This window comes from Coenobita brevimanus, chromosome 37 (assembly GCF_032717465.1).
Source record: "Coenobita brevimanus isolate Jiangsu-jjx chromosome 37, ASM3271746v2, whole genome shotgun sequence".
NCBI lineage: Eukaryota > Metazoa > Arthropoda > Malacostraca > Decapoda > Coenobitidae > Coenobita > Coenobita brevimanus.
In genome coordinates, this window is record NC_136990.1 from 9,118,502 (window position 1) to 9,138,243 (window position 19,742).

Consider the following 19,742-nt stretch of genomic DNA (forward strand, 5'->3'; position numbering starts at 1 on the left):
CATTGTATGTCTTCAGTTTGATGATGATAGTTGTTCAGATGGAAGAAATTTTTCCGTTCATGAAGTTTTGTTTTTTGTGACGGTACAACTTTCAAATGTGGGTATAATTTCGTACATCATACTACATCTATTGTCTCTCAGAAAAAATTTTGTGTTCTTTCCATAAGTTATGAGGTTTTTGTATCTTTCTTTTTTTTTTTCTGGTACTTATTATGCCAGAGAGACTGATAGGGAGCAGAACACCTTTCTCATTGTTGTATTTTTCTCACACCGTTAAATAAGAGCTATAGTATAGTTTTCATTCATTTATCATTCATCATCCAATTCTGCTTTGCCCTGTGAGGAGCATAGGAGCCCGGGGCTGGGCAATTTGGTCCTGACATTTAAGATGAGAGTAACCAGCCTCACTCATCGCTGAGTGGCATTACATGGGCAATAAACCACCCCTTGGATATAAATCTTCACTGGCTCAGTCCAACTAGAGCACAGTAATTACCCACTAAACCACCAGGCGCCAAAGTTTGGTTATATGGTTACCAACCAGCATAGTAAATGATTTCCTGTTGTACAGGAAACCATATTGCATGTCACTCAGTGTAGAGTTACCCACAGGCAGAAGGTAGAGGAAAGAATGAAGGAAAGAAAGACAGAAGAGGGAGTGTAAAGTCACCCCTAGGCAGAAGGGCGAGGAAAGAATGTAGGAAAGTACTGTAAATTTTACTTCAAATGATAACCTCATCATAGAGGAGGGGGCCTCCTTGTTACCTGTATTTCGTGTGTAGTCTTCTGTACTTTCATATTTAAAAGTTTGATGACACTTTCTTGCTGACAGCTTTTTGTGTGATAACATAATGAAGTACACAGCAAAACAGAATAAGGAAGGATGTTCTGACATTTATGGAGGAATAAAAAGTTTGGAAGGTAGGACACAGTGTGAACCTTTGCTGGTGGTAGTACAATATACTTTACTCCAGTTGTGTTACAGTGTCCCCAGTGCAACAAGGCATTCCTAGAGATGTGTGACCTGAAGAAGCACATGCGACGCCACCAGCAGAGGCAGCAGGCACAGAGACCAAAGAGTCAGCACAGCACCAGACCACAGGTTTGTACGTTGTATTCTTGCTGTCACCAGATGATTTTATTCATTACGAAAGGCCGTTATTAATGAAAGAATTATTGAAGACCATATTTGATTTTGCAGTTTGAAAGCTTCCCCTTGAGCACAGAGTACAAAGGTTTGACAGAGTAACCCTTTTTTTTTTTTTTTTTAATGCAAGGAAGAAGGAACCAAAGGCCAGGAGCCTGCAAACCATTTCTTCCAAGAAAAAAAAAAAAAAAATACAAAAGAGAGCCAAATTCAAGATACGTTCATTTCGAGATGCCTGGACACACTGCGTTTGAAAGACTGGAGATCATAGGAAGTGGGAAATACAGACAGAGGGAGACAGTTCCATAGTTGACCTGTTGCATAAATGAAGGACTGGGAGTAACGGTTAACTCTTGCATTAGAGAGTTGGACAGAAAAGGGATGAGAGTTTGTTGTTAGACGGGTGCTATGCGCCCGTCATAGAGGTGGAGGGATGCAAGCAGACAGTTCAGAGGAGCAGTGACAATTGAAGTAGCGATAGAAAAGAGATAAAGAAGCAACAGTGCGGCGAAGAGACAGAGGTTGAAGGGAGCCAGTAAGAGGAGGAAAGTTAATGAGGCGTAAAGCCTTTGACTCCACCCTATTGAGAAGAGCTGTATGTGGGGAGCCTGCCCACACATGAGAGTTGTACTCTACACGGGCAAATAAAACCCGTGTATAAAGTCAACAACTGTGCAGGGGTAAAGAAGGTATGGAGTCGTTTGGCACACCTAATCTCTTGGAAGCAGATTTTACTATCTATCTATCTATTGCCAGACGCCTCAATCCCGTTTGGGGTGGCCACAAACAAATCGCCTCCAAGTCTCCCTGTCCCCCGCCATTTCACTGCCCTGCTCCCAACTCACACCCCCCTCTGCCATATACCTTTCCACCCCATCCCTCCATCGCATCCTCGGCTTCCCCCTCCCTCTTCCCCCCTCCACCTCACTCACATACACTCTCTTCGTCAGTCTTTCACCCTCCATCCTCTCCACAAGAGATGTAATATGATCTTTCCAAGATAAGTCTTGAGCGAATGAAACCCCAAGCATGTTCAAGGATGATGCAGGATTCAGTTGGATATTATTAAACATTAGTGGGTACTCCTGTGGAAGATTGTGTCGGGTTGATAGGTGTAAAAACTGAGTTTTTGATGCATTAAAAACCATCCATCCATCCATCCATCATCCAATCCCATGAGGAGCGTCAGAGCCCGGGGCTAGGCAAGTTGGTCCTGACATTTAAGATGAGAGTGACCAGCCTCACTCATCCCTGAGTGGCATTACGTCAGCAATAAATCCTAACCACCTCTCGGATATAATCCTTCACCGGCTCAATCCGATTTGAGTGCCATAATTACCCACTAAACCACCAGGTGCCAAAATTTGGTTTTATGATTACCATTTAGCATAATAAATGGTTTCCTGGTGTACAGGAAACCATCTGCCTTGTCACTCAGTGTAGTCACCCACAGGCAGAAGGAAGAGGAAAGAATGAAGGAAAGACAGACAGAAGAGGGAGTGTAAATTCACCCATAGGCAAAGGGACGAGGAAAGAATGAAGGAAAGAAAGACAGAAGAGGATGGAAGGAAAGAAGGATGGAGGAGAGGAAAGGGCAGACACCTGAGAGCAGCAGTACATCGAGTGAGTGGATGCATTAAAAACAACAAGATTATTTTTACCCCAGTCAGAGATTCGAGCCAAGTCAGACATTAGGTGTGCCATAGCCTCATCCCTTGTTTGTTGAAGTAACTGCTGAGATGGACGTTGCTGGAACTGAATGGAAAGGTGAAAGGTGGAATCATCAGTGTACGAATGGATAAGGTTAGATGTACAGCTTAGAAGGTCATTGGTGAATAAAAGGAAGAGAGTTGGTGATAGGACAGAACGCTGAGGAACACCATTGTTGATAGATCTAGGAGAAGAACGATGGCCGTCCACAACAGCGACTATAGAACGACCAGAAAGGAAGCTATAGATGAAGGCACAGATAGAAGGATAGAAACCATAAGAGGGCAGTGTGGAAATTAAAGATTTATGCCAGACTCGATCAAAAGCCTTTGAGATGTCAAGTGCAGTGGCAGAGCTTTCACCAGAGTCCTGAAAGGAGGATGACCAGGAGTCTGAAAAGTAGGTGAGAAGATCGCCAGTGGAGCGTTCCTGATGGAACCCATACTGACGATTAGAGAGAAGGTTGTGATAGGAAAGATGCTTTAGAATTTTGTGGCTTTCAGTACACTGACTAGTGGTGTGTCCCTGACGGAACCCATACTGATGATCAGAAAGGAGGTTGTGATAGTAAAGATGCTTTAAAATTTTATGGCTTTCAGTACTCTGACTTTTTATATTTAATCTTCATCCTAGTGGTCATTTTTATATAGCAAAGGGGAGACCTCTTTTAGTGAAATTAGTTTTATGTTGTGCATAGCCCCTTTGTGTGTATTTGCTAAGTTGTAGTATACAAGATTGAGCTAAGCTCATGTTGTTCCATCTCCATATCTGATATTATCCAATCTACTTTTAAGCAAATGGATGTTCTTTACTTGCACCACCTCCTCTTTCAAACTATTCCAAATGTCTGTACTTCTGTTTAGGAAACTAAATTTTTTATATCATTTAAGCATTTACTCTTCTTCAGTAAATGTGTGTGTCCTCTTGTCTTTCCATCGTCATCCACCTTTTCCATATATTGATGTCACCTTTTTCAATTTTTTCAGTTTCCCACTCATACGTAACATTTTTCAGCCGACTCTCCAGCAATTCAGTTTACATAAATAGCATCTTAAACACTTTTTTAATGTTTTTTTCTCCCCCAGAACCTTCAAAGCCTCCTAAATCATCTGAAATATCTAGACTTTTTTTTTTTTTTCCACCTGGATTTATTTACTCCTCACGGATTCCATATTGCTGTTTTGATATCACTTTAGCTTCTTTATCTAAATATCTCTGGTTCTTTCTCTGGCCCAGGATGGCTCAGACAACTCAACCTTATTAAAATCACCGAATGGGACAACACTTAAATCCCCACACCACAAAACTAGATAGTCTGGAATCTTGAGGAGCTGGCTCAGCTAACGTCTTCTCAATGTGGTGTCCTCTCCATGTGTGTGTGTGTGTGTGTATGTGTACAGTATTTACCTAGTTGTGATATACAGGAAATGAGCTATGCTCGTGGGGTCCTGTCTCTTTTTCTCGATAAGTCAAATTTAGCTTTGAATGCGTTTAAGTTTTTAGACGGGACGATCTCTTTGTCCAGGCTATTCCACAGGTCTGTGCATCTATATGGAAAGCTGTGTTTCTTGATATCCTTCAAGCAACTTGGCTTTTTCAGTTTCATTCCATGTCCCCTTGTTACTCTCCCATCCCATACAAATAGATCTGTTCTGTCAACTTTACCTACTCCCATCATGGCTTTGAACACTGCAATCATGTCACCCCTCTCTCTCCTTTCTTCTAGGAAAGGCAGATCCAGCCTATCCAGCCTCTCTCCGTACAACAGATCTGCCAGTCATGGGACCATCTTGGTTGCTGTTCTTTGTATTTTATTGATCTTGTCTATATCTTGTCTGCGGCCACCCTTTGCAGGATTAGGGCGTCGGGCTATAGATAGATAGATAGATAGTCTATATCTTTCTTTTTGTGTGGGGACCACACTACTGCTGCATATTCTAACCTGAGGCAGATCATGGCCATTATCAATTTTTTCATCATCTCCTTATCCATGTAATGGAATGTCGCTCTTATGTTAGTCAAGAGATTGTACGTCTAACTATCTTGTTAACATGTTTTTCCGGTGACAAACTATTCTGGATCAACACTCCCAAATCTTTCTCATCTCTCACTTTTGTAATTGGTTCATTACCCATCATATAATTCAGTGATGGCCTCTTGGTACTTTTACCCATTTCCAATATTTTACATTTTTTTGCATTAATTTTCATTTCCCACAACCGGATCCGGTCATGAATCCTATCTAGGTCTTCCTGTAGCATTTTACAATCTTCCTCAACTTCTGCTTTCCTCAAGATCTTTGCATCATCAGCAAACAGACTTGCATAGCTGTTCATTCCATCTACCCTATTGTTTACGTAAATCAGGAACATGACTGGTGCTAACGCTGAGCTCTGTGGGACTCTACTTGTTACTTCCCTCCATCCAGACATCTTGTCCTTTATTACTGTCCTCATTTGTCTGTCTCTCAAAAAGTCTTTCATCCACTCTAGGAGGTTTCCTTTCAGTCCTCCTTTGTGCTCCAATTTCCACCTTAGTTGCTTGTGGGGTACCTTGTCAAAGGCTTTCTCCAAATCTAAATTCACACAATCCACCCAGCTGTCTCTTTCCTGTAGCACATCAATTGCTCTTGAGTAAAAGCTCAACAAGTTGGAAATGCATGACTTTCCACTTCTGAATCCAAACTGACTTTCAGCCAAAATGTTCATCTCCTCCACATATATTATCCATCTGTTTTCAGAATTCCCTCGCACAGTTTTGCGACTACGCTGGTCAGGGACACTGGTCTATAATTCAGGTGTTCTTCCTTGTTTCCTCTTTTATAAATTGGTACGACATTGGCCCTCTTCCATTCCTGAGGCACTTTCCCTTCTTCCAGTGAACACAATTAAACCATGAATCTTATCTGCAAGTTGTTCTCTGCATTCCTTCAGTACCCAATAGGAGCGTTCGCGTGAAGAGGAAAATCTGCCAGATACCGCCAGAAACCATGTCTCGTTTTCTTTTCAGCGGGCTAAGGGGGTCTTAGTTAAATTTCAGTGTTATTTTTCTGATCGATAATTATGATATTGGTTATGCAAATAGCTTTAAAAAATGTAAATAACTCTTACTTATGCTGTTTGACCCAAAATATTGCTGATAATATAATACATTTGTATATTCTTCCCTCAGAAGATTAGTACAATATATGCCAAAAAGATGGTTTTTGGACTGTAAGTAGTAAAAAGGGCGTATGAATATTGACATTTGTATATAATCTTACTTGTACAAAAAATGGCACATTTGGTCTATATATATAGTTTTATATTTATTAGACTCTAAAATTTTAGGGCATACCAAAGCTTAGCGCTGCCAGACGTATGAAGTAGGCACAGGTGATGAGCAGATCAGCCAGTGAAGACAGATGGCTGTTTCGGTTTCCTCGGAAAACTTGTTTTACCGGAGGCAGCATATAAATATCGACATTTTTTTTTTTTTAAGTGAATTGAGTTTTATTCTTATTCGTAGGGAGTTTAATTTGTTAGTATAAATTATAACTAATTTCTGTTATTGGATAAAGATATACATATATATTTCTATGCATGCATAAACCAGGCTGCAACCGCTGTGGAATATTTTTTTATAATTACTTTTGTTCATGATGCATTGACACAATACTGTTTAAAAGAGAAGAAATAGAATATTTATGTATTTTTACAACAAGTAAGATGCATGAAAAAGGACATTCAATTATTGCCCGACTTGTGATTTTTTTTCCATCTGAAAAATTAAAATATTGGTGACATCTGGCTTTTCTCCAGGCGCGCGAATGCTCCTTGTAGAGATTCTGTCTGGTCCTGGGGCTTTCCCTACATCTTGAGTTTCCAGTAATTTATACACTTCCTGAACTTCCACTCTTATATCTTTTATCACTATATTTCTAGTCACTCCCTACCCCTCCGCAAAACTCCTTTCTTTAGTGAAAACTGATTGGAAACATTTCTTTATTATTTCAGCTTGCATTGCCATTACTTTATAGACCTCTCCTTCTTCTTTCTGTTTGGTGATTCTTTTGTTTCAATTTGCCGTTAACAAATCTATAGCACAATTTGGGTTCTTCCTTACAGTTGTCAATTATACCTTTTTCAAGGTTCCTTTCTTCCTCTCTACATGTGTGTGTGTGTGTGTGTGTGTGTGTGTTCTTACCAAATTGTATCGTAACAGGAATGACTCAAATTCGTATTGTCCCATATATTAAGTCACGTTTATCATACATATCGTTAAATTTATGAATTGTTTTAGCACACACTGTTTCATTTGGTAGTGCATTCTACTGATCAGTTGCCCTAAGGGAAAGTGAATTTCCATACGTCTTTATCACTTCTCTTTTTATGGAGTTTTTTGCAGTGTCCTCTTGCTGATGCTTCTCCATAGATTATATACTCATTTATGTCTATTTTCTCTTTCCCTGAGACTCATTTATATAGCATAATCATGTCTGCTCCTTTCCTTCTCTCCTGTATTGTTGACAGATTCAGTTTTTCTAGTCTTTCTTCATAGCTTAGATCCCTTAAGCTTGGTACCCATCTTGTAGCAGCCCTCTGAACTTTTTCAATCTTATCCATTCTTTTTTTTTTTTGTTTTTTTTTTTTTGTTTTTTTTTTGAGATGAGGATTCCAGAATACTGAGGCATACTCCAGGGTTAGTCTGATGAATGATGTTATTATCTTTCTTAGCATGTCTTCATTTATGTATATGAATGCTATTCTCATATTTGCAAACAGCGATACGTGTTCCGTACCTTCTCACTGATGTGGTCAGCCAGAAATAGTCTGTTACTGCTAATCACTCCTAGGTCCTTCTCTCTTTCTGATATGTGTAGGGTTTTACTTCCTAACTTATAATCCAAATCTGGTCTTTTTCCACTTTTACCAAACTTAATTACATGAATCTTGTCCATATTGAATTCCATTTGCCATTTATCGCTCTGTTCATGAAGTTTATTTAATTCTTCTTGTAGCTGTCTACAAGAGTCTGTGTTAGTAATTCTCCTTTGTCTTTTTGCATCATCAGCAAACATATTTAGATAGCTTTCATTTCCAATGTTTCTATCATCTGGACCTCCTTTCCCACCCAAGGGCAGGGTGAGGAATTTATATACACTAAAAACATAATTGATGCCAGCACTGAGCCCTGTGGAACTCCGCTGGTCACTTCCCTCCATGATGAGTAATTTCCCCTTAGTACTGTTCTCATTTCCCTCTTTCTGAGAAAATCTTGCATCCAACAGTACAGGTTGCCTTGGATTCCTTCTTGATGGTACAATTTCCATACAAGTCTTTGGTGTGGTACTCTGTCAAATGCATCCTTGAAATTTAGATACTGTAGATACTGTCCACCCATCCTTCTCTTTACTGCAATGTTTCTGCGGCTCTATCATAGTAGCTTAATTGGGTAGTAACACATGATTTTTCCCTTTCTAAAGCCAAACTGCCTTTCTGTTATCATATTTTGTTCTTCTAGATGGTTTACCCAGACTTCTCTTATCAGCTTTTGTAGTATCTGACTTACAACACTGGTTAGTGATACTGGTCAGTAGTTGAGTGGATTTTGTCTATTGCCTTTCTTGAATAGGGGAACAATGTTTGCTTTCTTCCAAATATTAGGTAGTTTACCTTGACCCAAGAATTCCTTGAACATTAATTATATTGGTCTACTTAACTCTTTTGCACATTCATGTAGCACCCAACGTGAGATTTCGTCAGGACCATTTGCTTTTCCTTTGTCTGATTTATTTAACTCCTCATGTATTTCTTTTTCTGATATGTGTATATCTTGTAATATTTGTGGGCATGCATGTTCCAGATCATCTCCCTCAGCATTATTTTCTTCTGTAAAAACGGATTGGAAATTATTATTTAGTGCATCACAAATATCTTTCTCTTGTGTATGGATGATTCCCTTGTCCGTAATGAACTGCATCTTATCTTCAACTTTGTTTTTCCTTGAGATGTAGCTGTAAAATAGCTTCTGTTGATCACTAATTTTATTCATAATGTCTTCCTCAAACTGTATTTGGGCTTCTCTCTTTATCCTTGTATAATTGTTTCTTGCCTGTTTATAGTTATTATATGCCTTCTCACTATTGTCTTCTGTATCTATTCCACAACAAGTCTCTTTTTTCTTTTGAATTTTTACATTCTGTATTAAACCATATCCTCATTTTCTTTTCTGCTTCATTGTGCCGTGGGATGTAATTTTGGACTCCTGTTTCATAAAGTTCACAGAATTTTCTATATATTAAATCTTGTCCTCTAAGCTCCTTTTCTCTATCTATTTCTAAGAAGTACTTCTTTAGGTCTTGGTAGTTTCCCTTTTTGTAGTTTAGGCTTTTTTTGTAAATCTTTTTACTGTTAACTATGTTATACGCAATCCTGAAGTTGCAGTTTAATACTGCACTGGGGCTTTTGCCGAATGGAGAGTGATACATTATATTGTCAGTATCTTTTTCTTGCCCAGTAAATATAAGATTTAGTACTGATGGATCATCAAGTCCTCTTTTTCTGGTGTTTTCCTTTACATGTTGTGTTAGGAAAAACTCCTGCACAAGGTCCAGGAGCTTTTGTTCCCAGCAGCATTCATGGCTTCTTACATCTAGAGTATTTCAATTTGTATGTGTATTGAAATCTCCAGTTAGTATAATTGTCTTGGATTTCTCTTCCATTCTGTGTGTGTGTGTGTGTGTGTGTGTGTGTGTGTGTGTGTGTGTGTGTGTGTGTTCTTACCTAATTGTATCTTTACAAGAATCGGTCAAGCTCGTACTGTCCCGTGTACTAAGCCATTTTTATCATACATATCCTTAAATTTGTGAATAGTTTTGGCACACACTATTGCATTCAGTAGTGCAATCCACTGATCAGTTGCCCTATCTGGGAAAATGAAAGCAACGTTGGGTCTGGTTAGTACTTGGATGGGTGACCGCCTGGGAACACCAGATGCTGTTGGCATAACGTTCTCCCTACGTGTCAAGTGGGGTTGGTGGAGGATTAGTGCCCCTCCCTGTAAAACAATTAACTCTAAGCCTTGGCCACCCCGTTTGGGATACATGGCGTCTGGCAATGAATGAATGAATGATTTTCCTTACATCTTTATCGCCTCTCTTTTTATGTAGTTTTTTGCAGTGGCCTCTTGCTTATGCTTCCCCATAGGTTATATATTCATTTATTTCTATTTTCTCTTTCCCTGATATGCATTTACATAGCATAATTGTGTCTCCTTTTTTCCTTCTCTCCTGTAGTGTAGGTAGATTTAGTTTTTCTAGTCTTTTTTGTAGCTTAGATCCCTTAAACTTGGTACCCATCTTGTAGCTGCCCTTTGTATTTTTTCAGTCTTATCTATGTGTTTTTTTAAATGAGGATTCCAGACTACTGATGCATACTCCAGGGTTGGTCTGATGAATGATGTTATTATCTTTCTTAGCATGTCTTCATGTATATAAGTGAATGCTTACAGGACTAAAGTAGAGGAGGAGTTAGAATCAGTGAACTGGGATGAAATGGATCGGAACAGCCTGTGGAATGCATATAGGGACTGCTTAGTTAGGAATGCTTAAGTGGTGTGTGGTGTGGCAAGAGTATCAACAAAGAGGAAAGGTATGGCATGTTGGGATGAGGTTAAGAGAGCAGTGGAGGAAAAGAGGAAGAAGTGGCTAAAGTGGTTACAGGATAGGGGTTCAGTTGAAATAAGAACTGAGGATATTGGGAGCAAGAAGCACGTAAAGAGACTATTGACGAGGAAAAAGAAGGAAGTAAATGATGATCTGGGAAGAAAAATGAATGTGAACTACTCTAAAAATAGGAAGTTATTCTGGAAAAAGGTGTGAAGGATGCAGGTGGTAGATTATTAACCCATGGAGATGAAGTAAGGACCAGATGGAAAGAATATTTTGAAAGCCTGATGAATGGGAATAGAGAGAGCAGAGCAGCTATAAACATGATTGGTTTTGGGGGTGTGCAGAAAAGGAATGCAGTGCCGGGAGAGAAAGTAAGAGATGTCAGAAGTCCTAGTGAGTGATGAACAGGGGGCTTTAGGAGTGGCAGAGGATGTGTGGATCAAGTATTTGCAGTGAGACAGATAGCAGAGAAGGCTTGTGAGAAGGACCATAAGGTGTTTATGGCATTCATGGATCTGGAAAAAACATACGACAAAGCAGACAGAGTAGGATTGTGGAAAGTTTTGTGCATGTATTGTGTAGATGGTAAGCTGCTAGGTGCTGTCAAGAATTTTTATGATGGTAGAGAAGCATGTGTAAGGGTTAATGGGCATCTAAGTGAATGGTTCATGATTGGTGTGGTCGTGCAGCAAGGTTGTGTGCTGTCCCCATGGTTGTTCAGTATATACAGTATATGGATGGGGTGATGAGAGAAGTAAAAACACGAGTAATAGAGAGAGGGATGGCGTTGGTAATGAATGGTGATGGATGGAATATCTCAAATTTGTTGCATGCTGATGATGCAGCACTGCTTGCAAGTACCGGACAAGAGCTTGGTAGGCTAGTGCAGAGTTTTGCTGATGTCTGTGAGCATTGTTCCATGAGAGTAAATGTGGAAAAGAATAAAGTGATGGTTACTGAGGGAGAAGGTGACTCCCAGTGTTATGTTGCAGTGAATGGAGAGAGACTGGAATTGGTGAGAGAGTTCAAATACTTGGGTACAGTGATAGGAAAGAAAGGAAAATGTGGAAAAGAAGTTGAAAGTAGAGTGTCACAGGGAAGAAAAATAGCTAGTGCAATGAAAGCCTTGATAAGAAACAGAGGCTTGAGTGTTGCAGCTGCACGAGGCTTACATGAGGGAGTGTTAGTGCCAACTTTAGCATATGGACGTGAGACTATGGTGTGGCATGGAAATGAAAAGTCAAGAGTAAGAGCAGTGGAGATGGGACTGCTGAGGAATGTATGTGGATACAGAGGGTGGATAGGATACGAAATAATGTGATTAGTGAAAGGTGTGGATTGAAGAAGTTGGTGGACACCAGAATCGAAGAGAGTGTACTGAGATGGTTTGGTCATGTGGAGAGAATGGATAACAGTAGAGTGGTGCAAAAGGTATATCTGAGCAAATTTGAAGGAGGGAGGAGGCAAGGTAGGCCAAGGAGAAGGTGGAGAGATATGGTGGATGAGTGTGTGAGGAAGAGAGGTTTGGAAGTTGGTGAGGCTAGGAAACTGACAAGCGACCGAGCTGGCTGGATGAATGTTGTGAGAAGTGCATGATCAGTGATTTTGGCACCCCTTCTGAGCGTGGCAGCGTCCAGATTGACTCAATCGGATACGTTTGTGTGAAGCTACAGAATGTGATGAATGTTTTTGGGGTATCTAATAGAGTCAGGATTTTGGGGGCTTGAATGATGAGTGAATGGAAGCGTGGCCCATATGATTGGGCAGGTTTGGGCTGTCTAGACATTGCTACTCCTCACTCTGCCCTTGGGTGGGAATGGAGGTCTGGATGGTGATGATGATGATGATGATGATGATGATGATGATGATGAATGCTATTCTCATATTAGCAAGCAATATATGTGTTTTATGTACCTTCTCGCTGATGTGGTCACCTGGAGATAGTCTGTTATTGATAATCACTCCTAGGTCCTTCTCCCTTTCTGATATGTGTCTTTTCTCACTTTTACCAAACCTAATTACGTGACACTTATCCATATTAAATTCCATTTGCCATTTATTGCTCGGTTCATTAAGCTTATTTAATTCTTCTTGCAGCTCTTTGCAAGAATCTGTGTTAGTAATTTTCCTTTGTATTGTTGGTAGGTGGGGGTGCTCACCATCCACTCACTTGATGTAGTGCTGCTTTGTGTGTCTGCCCTTTCCTCTCTTCCATCATTCCTCGTCTGTCTTTCTTTCCTTCATTCTTTCCTCTTCCTTCTGCCTATGCGTGACTTTGCATTCCCTCTTCTGTCTTTCTTTCCTTCATTCTTTCCTCTTCCTTCTGCCTATGCGTGACTTTGCATTCCCTCTTCTGTCTTTCTTTCCTTCATTCTTTCCTCTTCCTTCTGCCTATGGGTGACTCTACACTGAGTGACAAGCCAAATGGTTTTTTTGTACACCAGGAAAGCATTTACTGTGCTGGGTGATAACCATATAATCACATTATTGTGCCTGATGGTTTAGTCGGTAATTAAGGCTCTCCAGTCGGATTGAGCCTCTGTAGGTTTATATCCAAGGGGTGGTTGGGGGTTATTGCTCACATAATGCCACTCAGGGGCCAGTGAGGCTGGTCACTCTCATCTTAAATGTCAGGACCAATTTGCCTAGCCCTAGGCTCTTACACTCCTCATGGGGCAACATAGGATTGGATGATTAATGGATGGATGGATTTTTGCATCATCTGCAAATGTGTTTAGATAGCTTCCATTTCCAGTGTTACTGTCTGCTTCATTTATATATACTAAAAACATTATTGTTGCCAGCACTACTGTGTGTGTGTGTGTGTGTGTGTGTGTGTGTGTGTGTGTGTGTGTGTGTGTGTGTGTGCTTTACCACATTCATGCTTAGATCCCATAATGTAATTGCTGTTAATAGTAAAACCCAGGAGTACTGTACTTTACAGGTATTTGTGTTAAGGGTTGTAGTAGATATATTTCATTAATGAAGGAACCCTCCAGTAGCACTTCTGTGCCCAGAGTATTTCAGATGGGTTTTTACTGCACCGTTCTTACAGTACTAACTCCAATAGACCTTTGCAGTAACTCACTAATCTGGGGGAAGTCTGATCCGTTGAAGTTGATTATCCGTTACTGTATATCCGATGGTCCCCTCCCTTAGCTGGGATTTCAAACGTGTTTGAAAATGAGTACAGTGGCATATTCAAGTACTGGAAATGAAAACTAGACCTATTTTCCACTAAGCTGGCCAATAATTTTGCCCTTTTGCAGCTTATTTCGCATCCTTGTCATAACACTTCATAACTAGAACAGTACAGTAATCCCACGATTTTCCGGATGTCCATTAACTGAACAATCCATTATCCAGACGCTGTGCTCTGGCTGTTCAAAACTGTTATTCATACATTTTTCCATTTTATCTGGACAAAATGTTTGCATCTGGGTGGAAATTATGGCCGTGCAAACATTTTTACCCAGCCAGGCCTTTTTTTTTTTTTTTTTTTTTTTTCCCCACTGCAAGGTATGGCCCTCCATTGATGATTGCTTGTCTACGGTTGATGGGTCTGCTTGATCATAGTAATTACCATGCTGTGGTTTATAGATTTGTTTGACCAGATAGAGTATTGTAAAACACCAGGAATAAATGTTGTACAATGTACTGTAGTGGCATATTACAGTGGCTTTCAGTGTTAGGGTATTTATGAAGGGGGGCCATGGGAGAAGTCCATTATCTGGATGGATTCACTATCTGGACATGCCTTTGGTTCTGTTACCTCAGATAATCGAGGGATTACTGTATGACTATAGTGTCTTATTAGAACTCAGCAGTCATGATGGGGAGAGGACATTTTCAGGGCAGCATGGAGTATAAAGGGTAGCGAGCACATGTTTTACGACCCATTGTGCCCTGGTTAACGAACATTGCTCATTATAGCTGATGAATGTTCGGTGATCTTCAATTTCATAGTGTCTGTTAAATTCAATAGCCGGTCTGTTGAAGTTCATTACAGTGTGAGTCTACTGTATTGCTAATATGTACAGTACAGTTACTTCTGGTAGGACTATGAGGTTTGTTCAGAACGTATCAGGACTGGTTTATATTTCATATCGTAAAAGTCATGTTATGCAGCCTAAGGATGTCATGACATGTCCGTGACTGTATGATGTCGTCATTTTCCTACCTTCTGTCTTCAGATGTGTGTGTGAGCCATCTTGTTAGTTATAGTGTTTTTTGCAGTGTGTAGCATTTGGGATGGCAGAAATAACTGAGCAGTGAGTGTGCATTAAGTTTTGCTAATAATTGGATAAAACAAGTTCTGAAACAAACAAAATGCTGAAAAAGTTTATGGAGAAGATACAAAGAGCCATGCATGAGTTTTTCATTGAAATCACCACATCAAGGAAGGGATAACATAGGTGGAGAGTGGAGAATGTTCTAAGAGGGCAAGGGCATCCATAAGCAAACATTCAAAGAGGGCAAGTTCTTCCACAAGCAAAGGTTCAAAGAGGGCAAGGGCATCCACAAGCAGAAATGGCAAAACAGGTGAAAAGATGCTTTGATGAAGTTGAAATTTCATTTGGGTTATGTTTAGCCATTTTAACTGAAGGTTTAGGTATGAGGCGGGTTCCAGTGAAAGTTTGTGCCATGACTGCATGCCTGAGCAGGAGCACTGGAAGACCTCATCCACTGATCTGCTTCAGCATTTAGAATCTGATGCAGACTTCTGCAGATCTGTAATTCCAAGTGATGAATTGTTGGTCTATGACTGTGATCCTGAAACAAAGGCTTAGTCATCAGTGTAGAAGTCCCCATCATTAACATCCAAGAAAGCTCGTCAAGTTCAGAGCAGTACTATCATGTTGCTGACATTCTTGGACGAAGATGGTGTTGTTCTTTATGAGTGCTCCAGAGGATCAAACTGTGAACAAGGAATACTACTTGCAAGTTTTACATGTCTCAGTGATGCAGTTCACCATAAATGTCCAGCAGTGTGGTCTTCAAGTCAGTGGCAGCTTCACCAGCACACTATACTCAGCTTGTCCAGAAGTGTTCGGCCAAACATGGGATTGCACAAGTGCAGCACACCCATACTCTTCAGACTTTGCTATATGTGACTTTTCTTTTTTGTAAATTAAGATTGCACCATAAAGAAGAAAGTTATAAAGATGTGGAAGAGATGCAAAGAAATATGACAGAAAAGCTTTATTCAGTAACTAAGGAGAGCTTTAGGAGGTGCTGCACACTGTGGAAAATACCCTGGAATAAATACACTGGCTCAGAGGGAGAGTACATTGAAGGGGACTAGCTTATTTTTTATGTGATATTTGCAGATTGGTAAGTGCAGCAAGAGTTTCAGTAGTTTTTGACCCACCTCATACAGCTGTTGTTAGGACTGCTATGTTGTACTGATGACCACTTGTTACTCTTCCAGGAGGAAGGCCATGCATCAGCACAGCAACCAGACCACTCCCCTGGCATGAACTCCATCAACCTAGTGGTACTTAATGATGAGCTGCTCTTCACTCAGCCTCATCAGTTGATCCACAACACCAACACTAAGGTTACCAAGGTTTGTACCCATACCTGTTTATGTTGTTGTTGAGGCCCCAGGCTCTTCTGGACTTGAACCTGTGGACTGCAGTAACTTGCCATTTCATTGGGTTGCTCTCAGAGATCTTTTATTGAGGATGTAAGGGTTTTTTTGGACTGCGATAGGGAGGTGCACGAGGTTAATACATGTGTTATGATGTGGGCGTTGCACTATAGTGAGAGCCATTATGGATTTGTTTGTTGGTTGTATTTTGTGTTGGTGCTCTAGTAGTGAAAGGTAATAGCCCAGTGAAGTCTGGGTAGGTGCACTTGTATATCTCAGGGAAGGGTAGATTCTGAGGGATGAGTGTCTGGTGGGGGTTCATGGAGGATTCTGGTTGGCTGGAGTTTTGTGGATGGCTGTGGTGGTTTTATATTTATGTCAGCTGTATGTGTGTGGAGTGTTCTGTTGGGTGAAGGAGGAGGAGTGATCTTGTCAAGGTACCGGTATTGTGTGAAGTTTACTTGTATTATTTTTTTTATTATTATGATTATTATTATTGTTATTATTTTTTAGCTAGGGGTGTTGCAACATAAAGTTAATGGATGAGAGGAATACTGTGCTAAAGCAATTAATTGTGTTCTTGTGATCCATGCTTAAAAATATTTTTACTTCTTTCTACAAGTGATCTACAAGGTCTTTTCAGAAATTATCCGACCTTAGGCACTTAAAATATAAATAGCTAACCTGTTGAGCTAGGACACTAATCCCCCTCAAAGTAGGCCCCTTCTGACTTGACACACGTAGCCCAGCGTTCTTTCCACTACCTGATACATTTTTCAAAGTTGGTTTTCGGTATCTCCTGCTGGTGCTTCATCGCATTTCTCATGTTCTCTTTTCTTGTCTTAAATCAGGAACCCTTTGGCATAGTTTTGAGCTTAGGGAATAAACAAAAGTTGCACTGAGCCATGTCTGGTGAGTAGGGAAGCCTGCCAGACCTGTGGGATGTTGTGCTTGGTCAAATATTCCTGAATCAGTTGAGAAGAATGGACATGGGCATTGTCATGGTGCAGCTTCCAACTTGCCGCTTTCCAAAAGTCTGGTTCCTTCCGCTGAACTACATCTTAGAAGATGGATAACATTGACAGTCTAACTTTCTGGTGTGTATTCGTGATGCACAACACCATGGTAGTAGAAAAAAACTGTCAACATGAGAGTGCATTTCACCTCGCTGTGGACCTGTCATGCTTTGTTTTGGCCGAGGCAACCCTGCATGCTTCCAATGGGAAGTCTGTGCTTTGGTTTCTGGGTCATACCCATACACCCAAGTCTCATCTTCGCTGATAACAGTCTTCAGAAAGTCTGGATCACAATTGGCTTGCTTCAGCATGTCTTGAGCAATGTTCATCTGAGAGAAGAGATCATGGCGAATGCGATGAAGGACCTGCTGGAGATACCAAAAACTGACTTTGAAAAATGTTTCAGGCAGTGGAAAGATGCTGGGCTATGTGTGTCAAGTCAGAAGGGGCTTACTTTGAGGGAGGTTAGTGTCCTAACTCAATAGGTTGACTATTTATTTTTTTAGAGCCCAAGGTCAGGTACTTTCAGAACAGACTTCGCATATTTGTGGTGTTTGTACATTCTGGTTGTAATTCTTGAAGTGCTCTTTTGAGCTTTTGAATGTTTCCATTTGTGATTGTTCAGTTGGGAAGCCCAGCATTGAATCACTTAATTCTTTGTAGTTTTTGTTCAAATGATTCCTTCTGCTGTTATTGTTTTCAAGGCATCAGTTTGCAAGATGCCATCACATTGATGTTGTTTGTGTGTCGAGAAAAAGTCATGAATTCATCAAGAGAAGTCCAAAAATTTGGTATGCCTCCCTAAGGGCTGTGAATGTTTAAAGGAGACTTCAGGCAGTGCTTGATATTTGTATCATGGAAGTGAAGAGAGTAATACCAGAAATTGATTTTGTGTGGTGAAGCAGCTGTTCTGCCTTTGTTAGCCAGTGATCTAGAAAATCGGTTAACAAAAACAGCTTTGTGCATTTTTACTGATATGAGAACTAAGCAAGGCATTCTACTCACATATTGGCACTCAGGGATGAGTGAGGCTGGTCACTCTCATCTTAAATGTCAGGACCAACTTGCTAGCCCCGGGCTGCTCTGCTCCTCATCGCCAACACAGGATTTGATGATGATGATTAACCTTCTGGCTCTGAGTATTTGTTCAAAGAGCTTGCAAAGTGAATTCAGCTATATCTTCAGTCATTCATATGCCAACTTGAGATACCATCCCTACTTTATCCTCAGAGACAAGTAGAAACCTTCATGTACTCACCACCAGAAAGTCATGAGAGTTATGGTAAGGGAGAGGACTGTGTTATCTAATACTGCACTTGCTGACAATACAGTTACTTTTCAGTACACATTGCTTAACAGTAATTCACATAACTATAGTTCACTTTGATCCCTACACGCCGGGGGTGTTCCAATGTTGCATGTTCCTCCCCACGGGATTTTTTGTGATTTTGGAAAAAATTCCTTTACTTCAAACCCTGATATCTGCCAAACTATAACAGCTACTGTAGAGAAAAACTTAAAGATACATGAGACTCACAACTCTTCCTCTTTCAAGTGAAAGTATCCTCATGTCACCAGGTGGTCATGTCATTGAGTAAGGATAAGTTAAAGTTCAAAGGATGCAGGGAAGACGCTTGCGGCTATACACGTCAACCAGCGCTGCTTCGCGCCCAAAACTGTGATGGCTATACACGTCAACCAGCGCTGCTTCGCGCCCAAAATTGTGATGGCTATACACGTCAACCAGCGCTGCTTCGCGCCCAAAATTGTGATGGCTATACACGTCAACCAGCGCTGCTTCGCCCCCAAAATTGTGATGGCTATACACGTCAACCAGCGCTGCTTCGCGCCCAAAATTGTGATGGCTATACATGTCAACCAGCGCTGCTTCGCGCCCAAAATTGTGATGGCTATACATGTCAACCAGCGTGTAGGGGTTAACTGTACACATTTTTTTTTTAGTTGATGTATATGCTTTAACTCTACCTTAGAAGAAAAAAGATGAGATTATTAAAAATTTGTATGCCAAACACGCATTTCAGGCCTTTGCTGCCCATCCATTGTGGCCGCTGTGCCATGTTACATGATTGTCAGTGATTTTTCCATTGTATATTATCCCTAATCAAGACTTTTATGTGCCTCATCCTTGGTCAAGATGTCTAGGAAACAACTGGCAGGTACTAGCAGTGGAGGTACAAAAATAGTCTATTAGGCCAAGACCATGGACATAAAAATGATCAGTTGTGGAGAAAAACTCAGCCGTATAGCCAGAGTTCTAAGCCTTGCAACTTCCACAGTGGGAAAGATATTTTTAAAAAAAATAAATAAAAAAAAAAAATTCCAAGGAAGTGCACAACATTACCCACTGGCCCAGCCTGTCAGAATGTTTGACTTGTCAGATAATCTTTGAGATAGAATATATTCATTTCATTGCAGCGTGTGTATCAAATGATACAGCAACAGTTACATAAAGACAGCAGTATGTTGAAGAGAAAGTGCAGTTTTACACCCACAGTACAGTATGTTGTAGCTTAGCATGACCTAGGTGGCAACCATACAGAATCACCAAAGTAGCAATGTCGTGAGGGACACCTACATGGCTGTTGCCATATTTACGCTGCCACC

At 40.5% G+C, this 19,742-nt stretch overlaps 1 protein-coding gene across 1 annotated transcript in view; it reads left to right on the plus strand.

Annotated features, from left to right (window-relative positions):
* Nucleotides 1–19,742, plus strand: part of LOC145396350 (uncharacterized) — a 172,468-nt gene that overhangs the window by 122,482 nt on the left and 30,244 nt on the right. The window contains exons 7-8 of the mRNA XM_080269742.1: nt 986–1,102; nt 15,940–16,077. Coding sequence (XP_080125868.1) covers nt 986–1,102; nt 15,940–16,077 — 255 coding nt within the window. The remainder of the gene's footprint in view (nt 1–985; nt 1,103–15,939; nt 16,078–19,742) is intronic.